The 21528-nt window shown below is 42.1% G+C and overlaps 1 protein-coding gene across 3 annotated transcripts in view; it reads right to left on the bottom strand.

The window, feature by feature from the left end:
• The window catches only part of LOC126475061 (nardilysin), a 360282-nt gene extending 341347 nt beyond the window's left edge, over positions 1-18935 (bottom strand). For all 3 annotated transcript variants that reach the window (XM_050102619.1, XM_050102633.1, XM_050102627.1), the window contains exon 1: positions 18596-18935. In XM_050102619.1, the coding sequence (XP_049958576.1) occupies positions 18596-18846 (251 nt within the window). In that variant the 5' untranslated portion in view covers positions 18847-18935. The remainder of the gene's footprint in view (positions 1-18595) is intronic.
• Positions 18936-21528: the final 2593 nt, after the last annotated feature.

The following is a 21528-nucleotide window of genomic DNA, read 5'->3' as shown; positions in this document are numbered from 1 at the left end:
TATTACACTCCTGGAAATTGAAATAAGAACACCGTGAGTTCATTGTCCCAGGAAGGGGAAACTTTATTGACACATTCCTGGGGTCAGATACATCACATGATCACACTGACAGAACCACAGGCACATAGACACAGGCAACAGAGCATGCACAATGTCGGCACTAGTACAGTGTATATCCACCTTTCGCAGCAATGCAGGCTGCTATTCTCCCATGGAGACGATCGTAGAGATGCTGGATGTAGTCCTGTGGAACGGCTTGCCATGCCATTTCCACCTGGCGCCTCAGTTGGACCAGCGTTCGTGCTGGACGTGCAGACCGCGAGAGACGACGCTTCATCCAGTCCCAAACATGCTCAATGGGGGACAGATCCGGAGATCTTGCTGGCCAGGGTAGTTGACTTACACCTTCTAGAGCACGTTGGGTGGCACGGGATACATGCGGACGTGCATTGTCCTGTTGGAACAGCAAGTTCCCTTGCCGGTCTAGGAATGGCAGAACGATGGGTTCGATGACGGTTTGGATGTACCGTGCACTATTCAGTGTCCCCTCGACGATCACCAGTGGTGTACGGCCAGTGTAGGAGACCGCTCCCCACACCATGATGCCGGGTGTTGGCCCTGTGTGCCTCGGTCGTATGCAGTCCTGATTGTAGCGCTCACCTGCACGGCGTCAAACACGCATACGACCATCATTGGCACCAAGGCAGAAGCGACTCTCATCGCTGAAGACGACACGTCTCCATTCGTCCCTCCATTCACGCCTGTCGCGACACCACTCGAGGCGGACTGCACGATGTTGGGGCGTGAGCGGAAGACGGCCTAACGGTGTGCGGGACCGTAGCCCAGCTTCATGGAGACGGTTGCGAATGGTCCTCGCCGATACCCCAGGAGCAACAGTGTCCCTAATTTGCTGGGAAGTGACGGTGCGGTCCCCTACGGCACTGCGTAGGATCCTACGGTCTTGGCGTGCATCCGTGCGTCGCTGCGGTCTGGTCCCAGGTCGACGGGCACGTGCACCTTCCGCCGACCACTGGCGACAACATCGATGTACTGTGGAGACCTCACGCCCCACGTGTTGAGCAATTCGGCGGTACGTCCACCCGGCCTCCCGCATGCCCACTATACGCCCTCGCTCAAAGTCCGTCAACTGCACATACGGTTCACGTCCACGCTGTCGCGGCATGCTACCAGTGTTAAAGACTGCGATGGAGCTCCGTATGCCACGGCAAACTGGCTGACACTGACGGCGGCGGTGCACAAATGCTGCGCAGCTAGCGCCATTCGACGGCCAACACCGCGGTTCCTGGTGTGTCCGCGGTGCCGTGCGTGTGATCATTGCTTGTACAGCCCTCTCGCAGTGTCCGGAGCAAGTATGGTGGGTCTGACACACCGGTGTCAATGTGTTCTATTTTCCATTTCCAGGAGTGTACTTTCTTGCAACATGAAACTTCACCAGAAAAATTTCCTGGCATGATCTTCATGATGGCTATTCAAACTTGGAAAAAAAATCCCTGAGAATTCCAGATGTGAGGATCAAGATGGTTTCAAGAAGCTTATGATATATTTATGGTGAGTCGGTATGGGAGAGGGTGCAATACAACAATAACAACTTTTCTTTCCTCTCAACTGGGCTATATACCAGCCATATGCAGTAGTTTAACCACAGTTTTTAATCATCAATAATTTATATGGAATTATATTCATTTAATTAACACACTTTTAGATTTATGTATTTTACAATTTGTGATTTATAAAACTCAATAAAATTCAATTTCAGTATCATGTTAAAATGTGTTATTCCCTGAGATTTTATGAAATTCCCTGGTTTTTTTCAGATAAAATGTAATTCTCTGAGGATTCCAGGTTTTCCAGAATTGCAACCCTGATCTTGTCCACAGCTAGTTCTGACCCTGTAATTTGTTTGAAATTTTGTCTGTACATTATCAAGATATGATTGTTAACTACTCATTTTAGAATCTGTACAGATGAGAAAATATAAACTGGGTCTAAGTTCAAAAACTTTATTCCCATACCTGGAATATTTCCTTTACTCTCAAAGGTAATTGCAGATTTTATCATTTGTGAAAAAATTTTGTATTTTTGGGCGGATTATCATATATAAGTCCACAAGATGAAGTTTTCTTGTTTACATAGAAAATTTGCTTTGTTTCTCTAGGAAAGTTTTCTCAAACACTATTTTTAATTACTGCTATAAGTATTATTATAAGGTACAGATAGCCAAACCATAGGTACAACCACAACAGAGGATATCTGTTGAGAGTCCAGACAAATGTGTGGTTCCTGAAGAAGGGCAGCAGCTTTTTCAGTAGTTGCAGGAAAATAGTCTGCATGATTGACTGCTCTGTCCTTTTAACTTCAACCAAAATGGCCTTGCTGTACCGATACTGTGAATGGCTGAAAGCAAGGGGTAACTATAGCTGTAATTTTTCCCAAAGACACACAGCTCTATTATATGGTTAAATGATGATGGTATCCTCTTGGGTAAAATATTCCGGAGGTAAAATAGTCCCCCAATCATATCTCTAGGCGTGGACTGCTCAGGATAATATCATCAGGGGAAACAAAACTGGCATTCTACAGATTATTGCATGGAATGTTACAGCCCTTAACTGGGCAGGCAGGTTAGAAAATTTAAAAAGGAAAAGGGATAGGTTGAAGTCAGATATAGTGGGAACTAGTGAAGCTCGGTGGCAGGAAGAACAGCACTTCCTGTAAGGTGAATACAGGACAATACAATACAGCACAATACAATACAAAGACAAAAGGTGATGCAGGAGTGGGTTTACTAATGAATAAGAAAACAGGAATGCAGCATAGTGAATGCATTATCATAGCCAAGAGAGACACAAAGCCCATGCCTACCACAGCAAAACAAGTTTACACTACCTCCGCAGATGATGAAGAGATTGAAGAAATGTATGAAGAAGTAAAAGAAATTATTCAGATAGTTAAAAAGAGATGAAAATTTCATTATGATAGGGAACTGGAATTCGATAGTAGGAAAAGGAAAAAATAGTAGGTGACTATGGACTGGGGGAAAGGAATGAAAGAGGCAGCCGCCTGATAAAGTTTAGCACAGAGCATAATTTAATCACGGCTAACACTTGGTTTAAGAATCATAAAAGAAGGTTGAATATGTGGCAGAGACCTGGAGACATTGGAAGGATTCAGAATAATGGTTAAATAGAGTTAGGAACCAGATTTTAAATTGTAATACATTTCCAGGAGTAGATTGGACTCTGACCAATGTTCCTTGGTTATGAACTTTAGATTAAAACTAAAAAAATTACAAAAGTTAGGAAATTAAGGAGATGGGACTTGGGTAAGTTGAAAGAAGTAGAGGTTAAGAGCTTCAGAGGGAGCATCAGGCAACAGTTGACTAGAACAGGGGAAAGGAATACAGTAGAAGATGAATGGGTAGCTTTAAGAGATGAAATAGTGAAGGCAGCAGAGTATAAAATAGATAAAAAGAAACAATGCCTAATAGGAATCCTTGGATAACACAACGAATACTGAATTTAACTGATGAAAGGAGAAAATTTAAAAATGCAGCAAATGAAGCAGCTGAAAGGGAATAAAGATGTCCAAAAAATGAGATTGGCAAGAAATGCAAAATTTCTATGCAGGATAGCTAGAGGACAAATTCAAGGATTTAGAAGCAAATTTCAGTACGGGAAAGATAGATACTGCCTACAGGAAAATTAATGAGGCCTTTGGGGAAAAGCGAAGCACCTGTATGAATATCAAGAGCTCAGGTAGTAAACCAGTTCTAAGTAAAGAAGGGAAAGCTGAAAGATGGAAAAGTATATAGAGGGTCTATACAATGGAGATCACCTTGAAAACAATATTACAGAAAGGGAAGTGGATGTAAATGAAGATGAGGTGGGAGATATGATATTGTGAGAATAATTTGACAGAACACTGAAGGACCTAAGTCAAAAGAAGATCTCGGAAGCAGACAACTTCTATCAAAACTACCGATATCCGTCGGAGAGCCATCCATGACAAAACTGTTCCATCTGGTGCGCAAGATGTATGAGAGAGGCAAAATGCCCTCAGACTTCACGAAGGATGTGGTAATTCCAATTCCAAAGAAAGCAGTTGCTGACAGGTGTGAAAATTACCAAACTATCAGTTTAATAAGTCATGGTTGCAAGATACTAACACAAAGAATGGAAAAACTAGTAGAAGCAGGACTCAGAGAATATTCTGAAGAAGTATAGGAACACACGAGGCAATACTGACCCTACGATTGATCTTAGAAGATAGGTTAAGGTGAGGCAAACCTACATTTATAGCATTTGCAAGCTCACGGAAGGCTTTTGACAATGTTGACTGGAATATGCTCTTTGAAATTTTGAAGGTAGCAGGGATAAAATACAGTGAGTGAATGGCTATTTACAACTTGTACAGAAACCAGACAGCCGTGATAAGAGTCAAGGGGCATGAAAAGGAAGCAGTGACTGAGAAGGGAGTGAGACAAGGTCACAGCCTACCCTGATGATGTTCAATCTGCACACTGAACATTCAGTACAGGAAATCAAAGAAAAATGTGGAGTGGGTATTAAATTTCAGGGAGAATAAATAAAACCTTTGAGGTGGGACATTGTAATTCTGAGAGAGAGAGAGAGAGTAAATGACTTAGAAGAGCAGCTGAATGCAATAGATATTTTCTTGAAAGGAGAATATAATATGAACATCAACAAGAGCAAAACAAGGTTAATGGATGTAATCAAATTATATCAGGTGATGCTAAGTGAATCAGATTAGGGAATGAGGCACCTTAAGTAGTAGATGAGTTTTGATATTTTGGCAGCAAAATAACTGATAATGGCCAAAGTAGAGAAGATATAAAATGTAGACTGGCAATGGCAAAGATAGAATTTCTGAAGAAGAGAAATCTGTTAACATCTAATATAGATTTAAAGTATAATGAAGTCTTCAGTAGGTATTTGTCTGCAGTGTAGAACTGTATGGAAGTGAAACATGGACAATAAACAGTTTAGATAAAATAAAGAATTGGAAGCTTACAAAATGTGGTGCTACTGGAGCATAGTGAAGATTAGACGGGTTGATCACATAAGTAATGAGGAAGTACTGAATATAATTGGGGAGAGAAGAAATTTGGGGCAAAACTGGACCAAAAGAAGGGATTGGCAGATAGCATACATTCTGAGGCATCAAGGGATCACCAATTTAGTTATTGTGGGAAGGGTGTGTGTATGTGTCTGGGGGGGGGAGATCATAAAGATAAAGGAAGATCAAGAGATGAATACACTAGGCAGATTCAAAAAGATATATGTTGCAATAGATGAAGAGGCTCACATAGGATGGAATAGCATGGAGAACTGCATCAAACCAGTCTTCACCTGAAGACAAAAAAAAAAAACAACTAGAAGTTATATTATTATTATTATTACTACTACTATCTTTACCCGAGAAACAGATCTGCTGAAGCACTGAACACATTTATATGATCTGGGAAGCACAAGACTCTCACTTATTTTGATTTGGTACGGATTTTAGCTTAAGCCTCTATTTTCCTTTTCTTTCAGGTTTCTTCTTATAATCCCAAAGTAAATATTTTTCATACAAGGATGTCTTTATCTTCATGTTTTCCAATCTTCTTTAATCTCATTCTCTTTCTTTTCTTTATGCGTGTTGCATTTGCTGATATCTTTCTGCAACTTTTCTCGAAGTTTTCACATTCACTCTGCTGACATTGTTTTCCTCAATCTTTGAATAAACAATAAGCCAATATTAATGTAAAACACTAAGATGCTAATTATACTAACCAACATAACTTAAAAACTGACAAGACTAGATTTCAGTGACATCAAAAAAGAATTTCTTTGGTGAGACACAATTTATTTCCAGAATAAAAAAAAAGATTGTTTTTGTCTTTATATAAGCTCGTTTACATATTAAGCACTTCTTTATGTGTCACTTATGATTTTATCAGTTTTCCTTAATTCTAAAACAAATAGAGGGTAACTTTTTTTTGTCATAGGTGGGACACGAAATACATAACTGTTTTGACAGTCTAGCTGCATACTAAATATTTCTTCTTTCCTTGAAAACTCAAGCTCTTCTGAAAAGATGGGGTCACTGGAAGCACCTTATTCTTCTTGTCTACTTTAACCCATGACGTAATAGTGCTGTAGTGTGTGACGTCACTATGGCGCGGTGTTTTTGAGTTGATTCATGTTTGTAGATGTCTTGTTGTGTTTGATGGTGGTGGATGTTGATATGTATCACTATGGTAACATTGGATTATTCGAATCTGGGTAGTCAGTGCTGTAATGTTTGTTTGTTGGTTTGTTGGTTAGTTGGTTGGGGTATAAAGGGACCAAACCACAGGGTCATCAGTCCCTTTTTCCAGACACAAGCAAGACTCAAGGTACAAAAACAGCCAAAGTACGTTTGAGAAAGTAAAAGGGGGAAAAGGAATGGGTAACCACAACTAAAAAGAAAATGAATAGAACAAACAAAAAATGGGGAAAACATACCACAAGGAAATGCAGAAGAAGGTATTAAAACCATAGAGCAGATGGTCTGGGCTGGCTGATCACAATAATAAAAAGAGGATGAGCCAGCCACTCTGCAACACATTAAAATGCCCACCCCAAAAAGACAAGGTGAGATGAACACTTGTAGGGAAAAGACGACCACCAAGACAAACAAATGCAAAGAAAGTGTAACAGAGTTAAAATGGAGGGAGGGTGGCAGGCTTGGAGAGAAAGCTAAATGCCCACGCTTAGATGGTACGATAACCCCCCCCCCCCCCCCCAAATAAAATGTAAAACTAAATCTGCTGTTGAGGCAGAAATTTAAAAGTCTGTGAAAGTTAAAAGTCTGCCGCAGAGGGGCTAAAAGTGGGCAGTCCAGCAAAATGTGGATGACAGTCATATGTGAGTCAACAGTGACACCGACGTGGGTAGTTGTGACGGAGATGGTAGCCATGTGTTAGCAAAGTATGCCCAATGCAGAGCCAGCAGAGAACCACAGAGTTCCTGTGAGAGGCCCACATGGAGGACTTCCACACATTCGGAGTCTCCTTAATGGCATAAAGTTTGTTGTGCATATTGAGATTATGCTATTCCGTCTCCCAAAGCTGAAAAACCTTGCAGCATAATAATGATCGCAGGTCAGTTAAGGGGATGCTGATCTCCAGAAGCAATTTCTGTGTACCCTGTTTGGCCAGCCTGTCGGCAAGTTCATTTCCTGGGATTCCGACGTGACCTTGGGGCCATACAAACAACACAGAATGAGTGGACCATTCCAGGGCATAGATGGACTCCTGGATGGTCGCTACCAAAGGATGGAGGGGGTAGCACTCATTGATAGCTTGTAGGCTGCTCAAGGAGTCAGTACAGAGAAGAAATGACTTGCCAGGGCATGAGTGGATGCGCTCAAGAGCACTAGAAATGGCCGCTAGCTCTGCAGTCATGTGGCAAGAAGTGCTGTTCAATATGTCCTCCATGAACATACACGAAGCCAACATGTCCATCAGCTGTCGAGGTGGCGGTGCACGCCACTTCATGGTCCTGGTACACGTCAAGAATCAAGAGGAAATGATAGCAGAGAGTTGTGGGGTTAACTGAGTCCTTAGGACGAGGTGTATGTAGATGGACCTCAAGTATAGGTGGTAATGGCAAGGACTCCACTTCAGACAGAAAAGATAAGACGCGACCCGCAATTGTAAGCGCTGACCTTGGCCTCCGATGTAGGAGATAAACTGCCGTGGGTGGGAAAAGGAGATGGGAATTAGAATGCTCAGGAGAACTATGAATGTGTGCAACATAACTGGCATTCAGTTGTGCACCCCTAACCTTCAATGGAGGGACTCCGGCCTCCACCAGGAGGCTGGTCACTGGTCTCGTCCTAAAAGCTCCTGCTGCCAGTCCAATGCCACAGTGGTGTACTGGGTCAAGTAAATGCAATGCTGACGGCGCCGCAAAACTGTTAGCCAGAGTCCCATAGTCAAGGCGGGATTGAACAAGGCCTCTGTAGAGCTGCAGCAGCGTAGAGCGATCTGCACCCCAGTTGGTGTTGCTCAGGCAGCGGAGGGCATTGAGGTGCTGCCAGCACTTCTGCTTCAGCTGACAAAGGTGAGGAAGCCAATTCAATTGGGTGTCGAAAACCAGTCCTAAGAATTGGTATGTCTCCACTACAGTGAGTGGATAGTCATTAAGGTAATGTTCTGGTTCTGGATGAATGGTACGACACCGACAGAAGTCCATGACACATGACTTTCCGGCTGAAAACTGGAAGCCGTGGGCTAGAGCCCATGACTGTGCCTTGGGGATGGCTTCCTGTAGGCACCACTCAGCAACACCAGTACTGGAGGAGTAGTACGAAATGCAGAAGTCATCTGCATACAGAGAAGGTGAGATGGACGGCCCGACAGCTGCTGCTACCCCGTTAATGGTCATTAAAAATAGAGAGACACTCAATACAGAGCCCTGCGGGACCCCATTCTCCTGGATATGGGGGGAGCTACGGGATGCACCAACTTGGAAAGTATGGAGCAAGAGGAAATTTTGGAAAAAAATCGGAAGCGGGCCCCAGTGACCCCACTCATATAATGTGAAAAGGATATGATATCACCAGGTCGTGTCGTGAGCTTTTCATAAATTAAAAAAAAAAAAAAAAAAAAAAAAAAAAAGGCAACCTGGTGTTGACGTCTGGAAAAGGCTGTTCGGATGGCAGACTCGAGGGAAACTAGATTATCAGTGGTAGAGTGACCTTGGCGGAAACCACCCTGGTATGGAGCCAGAAGGCCATGTGACTCCAGGACCCAATGCTACTGCCAACTTACCGAACATTCTAACAGCTTACAAAGAATGTTGGTGAGGCTGATGGGCCGATAGCTATCCACATCAAGTGGGTTTTTACTGGGTTTAAGCACCACAATGACGGTGCTCTCCTGCCATTGCGATGGGAAGATGCCATTGCACCAGATCCGGTTGAAGATGACAAGGAGATGACACTTGTAGTTGGATGAGAGATGTTTGATCATCTGACTGTGGATCTCATCCGGCCCAGGAGCTGCGTCGGGGCAATGTGCAAGGATGATGAGGAGCTGTAAATAGAGCATTATAGGGTTCACTGTGACGTTCAGTGAACGAGAGGGCTTTCCTTTCCATCCACCGTTTTGAGGGTGCAAAATGCTGGGGGATAATTCTCAGACACAGAGGCTCAAGCATAGTGCTAAGATAAGTGCTCAGCAATTGTGTTTGCATCGGTACATAACACGCCATTGATGTTAATGCCAGTGTCACCTGTCGGGGCCTGGTACCCACAAACACGTCTGATCTTTGTCCAGACTTGGGAAGGTGACGTATGGCACCCAATGGTCAAGTCGTACCTCTCCCAACATTCCTGTTTCCGTCTTTTTATAAGCTGGCGAACGCAGGCATGGAGCCATTTAAAAGCTATTAGGTGCTCTAGGGAAGAGTGCTGCTTATGTCACTGTAGAGCTCGCGAACACTCTTCAATGGCCTCAGCGATTTCCACTACCAAGGTACTGACTTTTGTCAGGGGCACCCTACAACATCGATAGTACCATGTGGGGGAGATTCAATGGAGACAGTAGAAGTGAAAGCTTCCCAGTCTGCCTCATTTAAAGCCCACTGTGGTAGACGTCCAGGGGAATGGCACTGGGGAGTGACATGAAGAAGGGAAAAGTGGTCACTACCACACAAGTCATTGTGGGCTCTCCAGTGGATAGATGGGAAGAGTCCTGGGCTGCAGAGGGATAAATCAATGGCTGAGTACGTGCTGTGAACCACACTGAAATGTGTGGGGGGGCCACTATTTAAGAGGCAGAGGTTGATTTGAGACAGGAAAGTTTCGACACCTCTACCCCAGCCAGTAAGCCCTGGCCACCCCACAAGGCGTTATGGGCATTAAAATCTCCCAAAAGTAGGAAAAGTTTAGGGAGTTGATAAATCAGTGCAGCCAATGCATTCAGGGGTACTGCACCATCTGGAGGAAGATATAAGTTCCACACAGTTATTTCCTGTGTTGTCCTTATCCTGACAGCCAGAGCTTCAAGATGGGTTTGAAGGGGCACAGGTTCACTGTACACTGAGTTCGGAACATAGACACAAACTCCACCTGATACTCTTATAGTCACTAAGATCTTGTAATATCCCCTATAGCTGCGGAGGGCAGGGGTCCGCATTGCTAGGAAACAGGTTTCCTGGAGGGCAATGCAGAAAGCAGTTGCACTAGCTCAGCCAAGTGGTGGAAAAAACTGCAGCAATTCCACTGGAGGATGAGGTTATTGTGAGGCTGGGAAGGCATGAAGCACGCAAGGAGTCAAGTTACACCCAGGGTCACCTGCTGCCACTGACTGAGTATTTGTATCCATTCCTATTCTGGATGATGCATCAGTGAGATCCAGGTCCTCAGGGGAAGCTGAGACCTCCACCTCATCTGCAGGTGCAGAATTGGTTGGGAGTGGTGGTGTTGGGACCACCGGAGTGTCCTTTTTCTTAGCAAACTTCTTTGTTTGCTTGACCTCTCACTTCTCTTTAGGGGCTTGCTGGAAGGGCTTCTCCAAAGTAGCTTCAGGCACAGAGGAAGACCATGAAGCTCTTTGTACAGCAGCTTTTGGCTCCTTTAGCCACTGGCGAGTGTACACTGTAGCATTAGTGGAAGCCTTGGGAGAGAGGGTCCCAAGGGACCCCTTCCGCATTAGAGGAGCCGGAAGAGCTGGGTGAAGGGGACCGATGTCCCCTGCATTTGGGGGGGGGGGGGGGGGGGGCCTTGTTCCCAAAGTAGGTACTTTGGGAGCAATGGAAGGAGAATTTCCCCCCAACCACCAAGGGGGTGGATGTATTCTGGAGGCCCAGAGGGCCCACTATTTGTGGCACATTGTGTGGTACAACTGGTACTTGTGACGGCAATGGTAATGTAGCTGCAGCATATGTGGACATCAACCGAATGGGGTGTAATCATTCAAATTTATGTTTAGCCTCTTGGTAAGACAACCGGTCCAGTGTCTTGTACTCCAAGATTTTTCGCTCCTTTTGGAGTACTGTGCACCCTGGCGAGCACGATAATTGCTGCTCTCCACAGTTGACAGAACTGGGAGCAGGTGCACATGGAGTATTTGGATGCAGTGGACGTCCACAGTTTCGACATGTGGTGCTGGATGTGCAGCGGGAAGACATGCCCGAATTTCCAGCACTTAAAGCACCACATAGGGGGTGGGACGTAAGGTTTAACATCACAGTGGTAAACCATCACCTTGACTTTTTCAGGCAATGAATCACCCTCAAAGGCCAAGATGAAGGCATTGGTAGCAACCCTGGTGTCTTTGGGTCCCCTGTAAACGCGCCAGATGAAATGAACACCCCGCTGTTCTAGACTGGCGCAGAACTCGTCTTCAGACTGCAAGAGGAGGTCTTGATGTAAAATAATCCCCTGGACCATGTTGAGGCTTTTATGGGGAGTAATGGAAACAGGAATATCACCCAGCCAGTCATAAGCAAGTAATGCCCAGGATTTGGGCTGAGGATCCTGTCTGAATGAAGACCACTGCTTCTCATTTTGGACAGTGCTGTCACTTTCCCAAAGCTTATCCTCAAGATGTTCAACAAAAAATTGAGGCTTCATTGGTAGAAAGGAGACCCCGTCCATTCTGCTACAGACTAAATACTATGGCTCTCTTCTTTCCGTAACCCTACGTTCCTCCCATGGTGTTGTGAGGGATGGAAACGATTTAGGGTCATATCTGTCAGCATTGTACTCGATCTTACCCTTCTTAGAGACTGCTGGCACCGTACAGTCCCAGCAAGAGATGACTTAGTCCACTTCATTGCGGGTCATCCGTCCTGGTGCCACCCACTCTGAACAGGGCACGATGGCTGTTTTCGGGAGTCCTGATGCCCCAGGAAGACAGGTATCTACTCCTTGGCATTCGTGGGGAGTTTACAGCTCAGTGCTCAGCAGTGTGTCCCTGTGTTGTCAGGGGGCTACCACCAAATGGGTACACGACAGCCCCACCACAACGCACTGACTACCATGCTAGATACTGAGCACAGAGAAATAACATTGCCATGGGGGTGAAAGAGGACAGGAGACAATGGAAAACGAGATACCCCGGAAAGTGTCCTCGCGCAAATAGTTGAATTGCAGGTAGAGATGCAAAGCCATGACAAGAGGTTCAGGAGATCAAATCTAAGGGCACTATAGATAACTCATGCACCACCTAGGGCGGCATTCCCCGTATGGTCTGCACTTTTGTAGAATTTGGAAAGTGGCAGGTCAAAGTATAAAATGGAACCTGAACTTACAGGGCCAAAAAGTGGGACACTCCTTTTAGTCGCCTCTTACGAAAGGCAGGGATACCTCGAGCCTATTCTAACCCCCAGACTTGCAGGGAAGAGTGCTGTAATGTGGATCTGGAAGTATTTGCTTTGTGTTCAGTGAGGGGGAGGGACCTAAGTGATTTTGTTTGTTGGAGGCTTCGGTGGATTTTGTTGGTAAGCAATTTTTGTTTTCGTTTCATTCTATAGTAAATGTAATGTTGCGTCTGTTTCATATTTATAGAATTTCAGTTGCATTTTAATTGATCTAGTGAATATGGGGTTTTTGGGTTTTCGAATTATTGTGTTTTTGGTTGTGTATTGTGAGTTATGTATGGCAGGTGTGTAAGGTTTGTCATCGTGGTTTTCAATTACTGGTTAGCCTATACATTTCAAGAGCTGTGTTCAAGCTGTGTAGGTCAAAGGAAATGTTCGATTCCACTTTTCAGAGTTATAGGTATTAGTTTTTTGGTATCAAGAGTTGCGTTTGAGCAATATAATTCAAGAAAAATGTGTGATTCCACTTTTCAGAGTTGTAGGTGTTGGTCTTTTGGTATTGAGGGCTTTGTTTAAGCTACATTGGTCAAAGGATACATCAGATTCCGGTTTTTGAAACTGCAGATGTTGGTTTTTTTGTATCATGGGCTTCATTTGTGCTAAAAAGGTCAGGTGAAGTGTACGATTCCTGTTGGTTTTGTGACTGTAGCATTATGTCATAAGTTGCGATTTTCCTTTTCTTTTGGGGTGTGGGGCGGGGGAGGAGGGGGGCGGTGTGGATGGTGCAGTATTTTGTGTTGTTATATATTTTACATTTCCCCAGCCCAAGCCCCCTATTTCCCGCTGCAGTTGCCCATTACTTTAATTTTATTGTTGGAGTGAGACATTTTTGTGACACTTTTATTTTTGTTCTCATTTGTTGGCATGAGTGTGTAGTGGTGACATCATCGCCATTTTGTATACACTTGAAGTAGGCGTTGCGTTGCCGCATACTGATGACGCCAAGGGGTTCCTTGCGAAGTGGTGGAGCGGCCATGTACGAGGGGCATTTGAAAAGTCCTTGCAAAAATAAAAACTACTTACCTGTTTGGGGTAAACTTTTTTATTTTTTGACATAGTCTCCTTTTAGACTTATGCAATTTGTCCAATCCTGTTCTAATTTGTTGATCCCTTCCAAATAATAGGAACTGTCCAAGTCTGCAAAATAGCTATTAGTTACTGCAATCATCTCCTCGTTTGAATAAAATCTTTGTCCCGCCAGCCATTTCTTCAAATTGGGGAACAAATAGGAGTCCAAGGGAGCCAAGTCTGGAGAATAGGGGGGAAGGGGGGGGGGGGGGGGGGGGGACGTGAAATTTGTTGGAATCCTATTTCCATTAATTTTGCAACCACAACTGCTGAAGTGTGTGCTGGTGCACTGTCATGATGGAAAAGGACTTTTTTGCGATCCGATCGCCAGCGTTTTTCTTGCAGCTTGGTTTTCACACAGTCCAATAATGATGAATAATATTCACCTGTAATAGTTTTACCCTTTTCCAGATAGTCGATGAGGATTATCCCTTGCGAATCCCAAAAGACAGTTGCCATAACCTTTCTGATCGAAGGACTGGTCCTCGCCTTTTTTGGTATATATTCTCCCTTGGCAACCCATTGTTTAGATTGCTGTTTCATCTCAGGAGTATAATAATGTATCCATGTTTCATTCACAGTGACGAAACGACACTTAAAGCCCTGCGGATTCTTCCTGAACAGCTGCAAAGCAACCTTGCAACGCTTCACACGATACCATTTTTGGTCAAGTGTGAGCAAACACGGAACCCATCTCGCGGATAGCTTTCTCATGTCCAAATGTTTATGCAAAATATTATGTACCCGTTCATTTGAGATGCCCACAACACTAGCAATGTCATGCACCTTAACTCTTCTGTCATCCATCACCATATCATTGATTTTATCAATGATTTCTGAAGTCAAAACCTCCACAGGGAGTCGAGAACGTTCAGCATCACTTGTGCCCATAAGGCCACTCCGAAAAATTTGAAGCCACTTATAAACTGTTCTAATCGAAGGTGCAGAGTCACCGTAATGTTTATCAAGCTTCTCTTTAGTCTCCTGAGGTGTTTTGCCTTTCATAAAGTAATGTTTAACCACCACACGAAATTCTTCTTCGTCCATTTTTTGACAATCACTCAACTTCTTTGATTCACACAAATGCCAAACACAAAGAAATAGACCAATATGGCTGAAACTTGGTGTGTGTTCTTTCCAAAGATGCTGCTAACTAAACATGACCTCGATACATGCCGGTGGTGCCATCTCTCAGACTTTGCACCGGCTTTTCAAACGCCCCTCATACATAAAATGTTGAGTACATAGATATACCATGGCACTGCACTGAACAGATATTTGAATATTGTGCAGAAGCAGTTGAATTTAGTGAAACTAATCTTATAATTGTTGTTGTTCATAGGTCCACTAACTAAGACATCATAGCATTTCTGCTAAAGCTAGAGAGGGTTCTTAGTTCACTTTATAGGAAATACCAAAAATCAGTTATATGTGCTGACTCCAATATTAATTTTATATATGACTGTGCAAGAAAGAGGATGTTGGAAGGTCTCCTAAAGTCATATGATCTGATGCAGACTGTGTTTTTTCCAACTGAGGTGCTGGGAACAGTAGCGCAGGCACAGACAATATTTTTATTCATTCTTAATCACTAAAAGGGCATTCTGTTAGTAAAAGCATGAATGGCCTTTCAGACCATGATGCACAAATTTTAACACTAAAAGGCTTATGTACTCAAACAAATGTCACATGTATTACAAGCTATACAGGAAAGCTAATGCAATGGCAACAGAGAGTTTTTTAAACCTCATTAAGAAACAAGAGTGGCAGGATGTTTATAGTGCCGATAAAATAGATGACAAATATAATGCTTTTCTTAACACATTTCCCATGCCCTTTGAGAACTGGTTTCCATTAGAACATTCTAACCAGGGCACTAGCAGTAAAAGAAAGCCTGGATGGCTGACTAGTTGGCTAAGGATATCATGTAGAACAAAGTGAGAATTATATCAAAATGTTAGAAGTAGTCACAATCAAGCTACAGTAGCCCATTACAAACAGTATTGTAAGGTGCTGAAAAATGTTATTACCAAGGCAAAGAGTATGTGGTGTGCAAATAGAATACCTAATTCACAGGATAAATTTAAAACCATATGGTCAGTTGTGAAGACAGTGTCGGTCACAACACAAGGTCGATGATATAAAGTCAATTCGTAGTAAAAATATTTCTGTTATGATAAGTAAGATATAGTACTGTATTTAACAATAAGGTTCTGAGCATTGCTCTTGAATTAAATAAAAACCTAGTTTCTAAAGGGAATCGTGTACCTCTCCTAGAAAACGCCTTTCCAATACTGATGTCTGAAACACTCCTCTGTGATTCTGACAAGGGGGAGATTGAGTCAATAATTAAATCACTGAAAATTAAGGACTGTCATGGATATGATGGAGTGCCTAGCAGAATATTAAAAGTACTGTGTTGCACATGTTAGCCCTGTACTTAGCTGTATTTATAATTTTTCCTTTGAGGATGGTCAGTTTACTGAACGATTAAAGTAATCAGTAGTAAAGCCATTTTATAAAAACGGAGAAAGGGATAATGTAGAAAATTTTAGCCCTATTTCTATGCCACCAGTGTTTTCTAAAGTTATTGAAAAGGCTAGGATGTAAAGATAATGGATCATTTAATATCACATAATTTGCTATCATAGGTACAGTATGGATTTAGAAGTGGTTTAACAACTGAAAATGCTATATTCTCATTTCCCTGTGATGTACTGGGTGGATTAAACAAAAGGTTTTGAAAACTAAAGATATTTTTTGGTTTAACTGAGGCTTTTGATTGTGTTGATCAAAAAATATTGCTCCAGAAGTTGGACCATTAAGGAATATGAGGAGTAGCTCACAACTGGTTCACCTCTTACTTCAACAACATACACCAAAAGGTCATTATCCACAGTGTTCAGAATGGCTGTGATGTGGGGTCTGAGTGAGGTACAGTTAACTGGGCAGAGGGGAGGGGGGGGGGGGGGGTGCCAAGGAATCAGTGATGGGGCCACTCCTGCTCCTTATTTATGTTAATGATATGCCCTATAGTATTACAGGTAATTCTAAAATATTTTTGTCTGCTGATTACACTAGCTTGGTAGTAAAGAATATTGTGGCCAACACTGGCTCTGTTTCAAATAGTGCAGCTCATGACATACGTTCATAGCTTGTAGAAAGTAAACTAGTGCTAAATCACAGTAAGATTCAGTTTTTACAGTTTGTAACAAACAATTCAACAAAACCCGACATTTTAATTTCACAGAATGGGCATTTGATCAGTGAAATGGAGCAGCTCAATTTTCTAGGTGATCAGAGAGATAGTAAATTATCATGGAAAGCCCACATTCAGAATCTTGTTCACAAACTTAATGCTGCCATTTTCGCTATTGAAACGGTATCTGAAATAAGAGATCACCCGACACAAAAATTAGTCTACTTTGCTTATTTTCGTTCACTTACGTCATATGCTATTATATTTTGGGGTAACTCTACCCATTCTAAAAGAATATAATTGACTCAAAAACTGGCAGTTCAGGCAATAAGTGGTACAAGTTCGCGAACCTCTTGTTTACCCCTGTTCACTAGTCTACGTATTTTGACATTGCCCTCTCAATATACATATTCTTTACTGTCCTTTCTTGTTAACAATATCAGCTTATTTCCAACCATTAGCAGCTTTCACTCAGTTAATACTTGGAAGAAATCCAATCTGCATCTGGATCACACCTCCTTAAATCTTGTGCAGAAAGGTGTGCAGCATACTGCTGCATCCATTTTCAATAAGCTACCAAAGAATTCAAAAATCTTAGCAGTAACCCATGTGCTTTCAAATCGAAACTGAAGAGTTGTCTCATGAGTTAATTTTCCTATTCTGCTGAGGAGTTCCTTGAAAAATCAAGCTGATTCTTACATTAGAGTGCTGATTGGATTTGCTTAAACTTATGGCTTGACGTTTTGGGGTTCATAAACATTTTATTTATCTCTTATACTTTTATGTTGTAATTTCATGTACTGACACATTCCATGACATAGAAATTTGTTCCTCAATTTGGTCCTACAAAACTGGACATACATATAAATGAAAAATAAAATAAATCAAGGGTCGAAGCATATGGGTGGAATGGGACACTTACCTAATGATGAAAGATAAGCTTCTGTTTTTTAAACTTTACCACTTTAATGGCTGTAAACTAAATTTAAATAGTTTCAAAATAAAATCTAATCTTCTTTTACTCCATCTTCACCTATAGCAGTGTCAACACTGTATGTATTTCCTCAACAATTGTTGTGACTTTTATTATTTTTCCATGGCAGAAAAATTTAACTTCTGCAAATTCAGGAAACTATAACATACTTTAAATGATGAATAAAATTTAAAAAAATTCAGGCTGTTTCACGTGGGATCACCCAATAGTTGTCACCAAGGCATTGTTCATTTATGATCAAATTCTACCGGTGCTGTCACAAATATTTCTCTCCATTAAAGTTTGGGTCCTGCATGCGACACAAATGATGTTTACAATGAGAATACGTTATGAGTATATTCTATTACTCGCGCAGTATCAACTACCAGACATACAAGGCTTCCTGTAGCACCGTATAACATTGTACAGCCATTAGTACGCATGCTCGTAATATATGGAAGTGCTACCACATCAGGAATGAAAGAAACTTCTAAGTTAATGAATATACAACAGCCAAACCGCTTCCTAAATGGTGAACTATGACACTTCATAAATTCTTCACATGGTCAAATAAGGACACATTGTATCACAAGTACACCTATATACGGTTAAGTTAATACGGGGCACATAAGATCAACAATAAATATCGTGGATTGTGACAAAGGTGAGATGAAAATTATAAATACTGCTGTGTGTGTGTGTGTGTGTGTGTTAAAATTCACGAATCTGCTCGAATAATCATCGAACTTGATGATCTGGCAGTTACACTACATTAACTGAATGTTACAATTGGAAAGCGTACTCAAAAACAGTCAATTCATGGTTAGTCAATGGATATAAAACCCGAAATCACAATTTCATTCGTGTGCGAGGACGCTTTCTAACCTGCCATTTAAACCGTAGCAACAGTGGCTTCCGAATACACATATGTCACTTACAGAATCCTTAAAACGTTACCTGTATTCCCGACTATCATTTTCCGATTTCGTTGGTGTAGGGAGAACAATGAACTTCTGACTGACACTTCCGTTGGTATTGCAAATCTCATTAGTCGAAGATTCATTTTTGGCAACAATGTCATCTCGTCTTGACATTTTGGGACCTGGAAGGTTATGTCCATTCCCTTCATTGGCCCCTCTCTTAGACATTCCGGTTATTCTAGAAACGAGTGGCACCAGATTCTTCAAACGTACAACATTTTTAAACATGAGTTTAAATTTTTACATTTTGATACGACTTCGCTCAATGTAAACAGTACATGAACAATATCAAAGATTTTACTAAACAGGGCAATAAATTACAGTAAATGCAGCTTCAACGATTTTACTAATAGACAATAAAATCGATACTATGTGTCACACACCCATGTTTCGCACTTGCTAGAATGATGAACACATTGCGCATGCGCCTGCTTCAAGAGTTGATACGGTTTTTCGACAGTGAAAAATTTGAGTGAACTTAATTAGAACTATAGTTTCGATATACAGTGGATGTTAATGGAACTTATGGTGGCGTCAACGACAAATGGAGGTGTGTTTACGCACGATGAAATGCCAACGCGTCGTCGTTTCGCTCTGCCTAGCAGAAAACAGTGTAACCATATCAAACCTACCCACGGTACATAAATAGGGATATAGTACTCTTAATTTTACTGTTATGAACAGTTTTATTTAATAACTTGAATGGAATTGAAATAGCCCAGTCTTATCAGACAGAGATTGTTTTACGCTCTTTGCCGTAATGGAAGAGTTTATTATCGTTGTTCAGCGTTAATGTATAGTCCAGAGACAACGCCTTCTAGAAAGCGCTGCTAGACATCACTGGTGTATTATCCGATAGAAGGCTCGACGATAGTGACTCTGAAATTGATAACAAACAAACGAATAACTACACAGCAAGTGAACCACAGTTGGGGCAAGGGGAAGTTTCATCAGACCTTCGACCATAGATACTAATAGACTGGTCAAGCAGTGCAGCGGCTATACATCTGGCGTGGCTGCAACATAGAATCACGTGACTGTTGACAGAACGTCGGCGGGAGTTCAAGGCAGCATTCTGATTCCTGATTTCACTTCCAGTATTTCTCAGTGGATTTCCTGCTAACTTCACCACATTAAATGTAGCTTATGTAAACACAGCTAGAAGTGATAAATTATTGCGTAACCACTCTACAAATTTAGTTTTACAGCCATTACTTCACAATGAACTTTGTGAACTGCTGAAACGCTTTCGATGTTCGGCAATATATTCGCCGCGAATATTTCAGTGTTACCAATTGTGAGATGCATTCTCTACTCACAATACGCGTTATGCACTGCATAAAATGTAAATATTGCGTGTGTGTGTGTTTTAGTGCCTTGGTTGTAGAAAGTGTTATAGACTTCAGAAATCGGCATAAACAACGAAACCTGTAACGTAAAAACACGTGTTCACATCGAATGTAACGAACTGAATTGTGTCGTTCACCCACAAAACGTAAAGCAGTTTCATTTGAAAGCTCTTTTTTGGTTTAAACAGTTTGTTTCGTAGATGTATCAAATAAGATATCTACAAAATCAGTACCTACTTACATGAATACTTGTTCCACAGATCATGAATACGATACTTCACAATGATGTGTCAGTTTAATGAAAGGTAGACCTATCATTACATGACAATTCTTCCAATAACTTATTTATACCTAAAACATCGTCTACTGAGTAGGAGCTGTCATTCATAGATTCTTTTAGTTTGATTTTAAATGCTGGTTGGCTATCTGTCACGCTTTTAATGCTTTTCGGTAAATGACCAAAGATATTTGTAGCAGCATATTATTTATCCCATACATTACAGCTTATTATCTGGAAACTAACATAAGCCATACAACTACCTTTCTGCAAATGGTACCCAGTATTTGTTTCTGATATTCGTATGTTTTGTAACTGGGAAGTACAAAATAAAACTAAACCCTGATGAGAAATCAAACCCCTGACTTGTTTTTGCAAATTGTTCTTTAAAATAATACCAGCATAATTCACCCCTTTTTGTACCAAAGTCAGATTTAATCCAGGATAGTAAAAATCATCCTTTCTTCTTATGTAGTAGCAATGCACATTGCCATTGCTTTTGGAGTGGGAAGGGTTATTGGTAATAAATATCTCTCTCTCTCTCTCTCTCACACACACACACACACAATATATATATATATATATATATATATATATATATATATATATATATATATATACACTCCTGGAAATTGAAATAAGAACACCGTGAATTCATTGTCCCAGGAAGGGGAAACTTTATTGACACATTCCTGGGGTCAGATACATCACATGATCACATTGACAGAACCACAGGCACATAGACACAGGCAACAGAGCATGCACAATGTCGGCACTAGTACAGTGTATATCCACCTTTCGCAGCAATGCAGGCTGCTATTCTCCCATGGAGACGATCGTAGAGATGCTGGATGTAGTCCTGTGGAACGGCTTGCCATGCCGTTTCCACCTGGCGCCTCAGTTGGACCAGCGTTCGTGCTGGATGTGCAGACCGCGTGAGACGACGCTTCATCCAGTCCCAAACATGCTCAATGGGGGACAGATCCGGAGATCTTGCTGGCCAGGTTAGTTGACTTACACCTTCTAGAGCACGTTGGGTGGCACGGGATACATGCGGACGTGCATTGTCCTGTTGGAACAGCAAGTTTCCTTGCCGGTCTAGGAATGGTAGAACGATGGGTTCGATGACGGTTTGGATGTACCGTGCACTATTCAGTGTCCCCTCGACGATCACCAGTGGTGTACGGCCAGTGTAGGAGATCGCTCCCCACACCATGATGCCGGGTGTTGGCCCTGTGTGCCTCGGTCGTATGCAGTCCTGATTGTAGCGCTCACCTGCACGGC

The sequence above is a fragment of the Schistocerca serialis genome, chromosome 1 (genome assembly GCF_023864345.2).
Source record: "Schistocerca serialis cubense isolate TAMUIC-IGC-003099 chromosome 1, iqSchSeri2.2, whole genome shotgun sequence".
Lineage (NCBI taxonomy): Eukaryota > Metazoa > Arthropoda > Insecta > Orthoptera > Acrididae > Schistocerca > Schistocerca serialis.
This window is presented reverse-complemented; position numbering and strand designations above follow the sequence as displayed.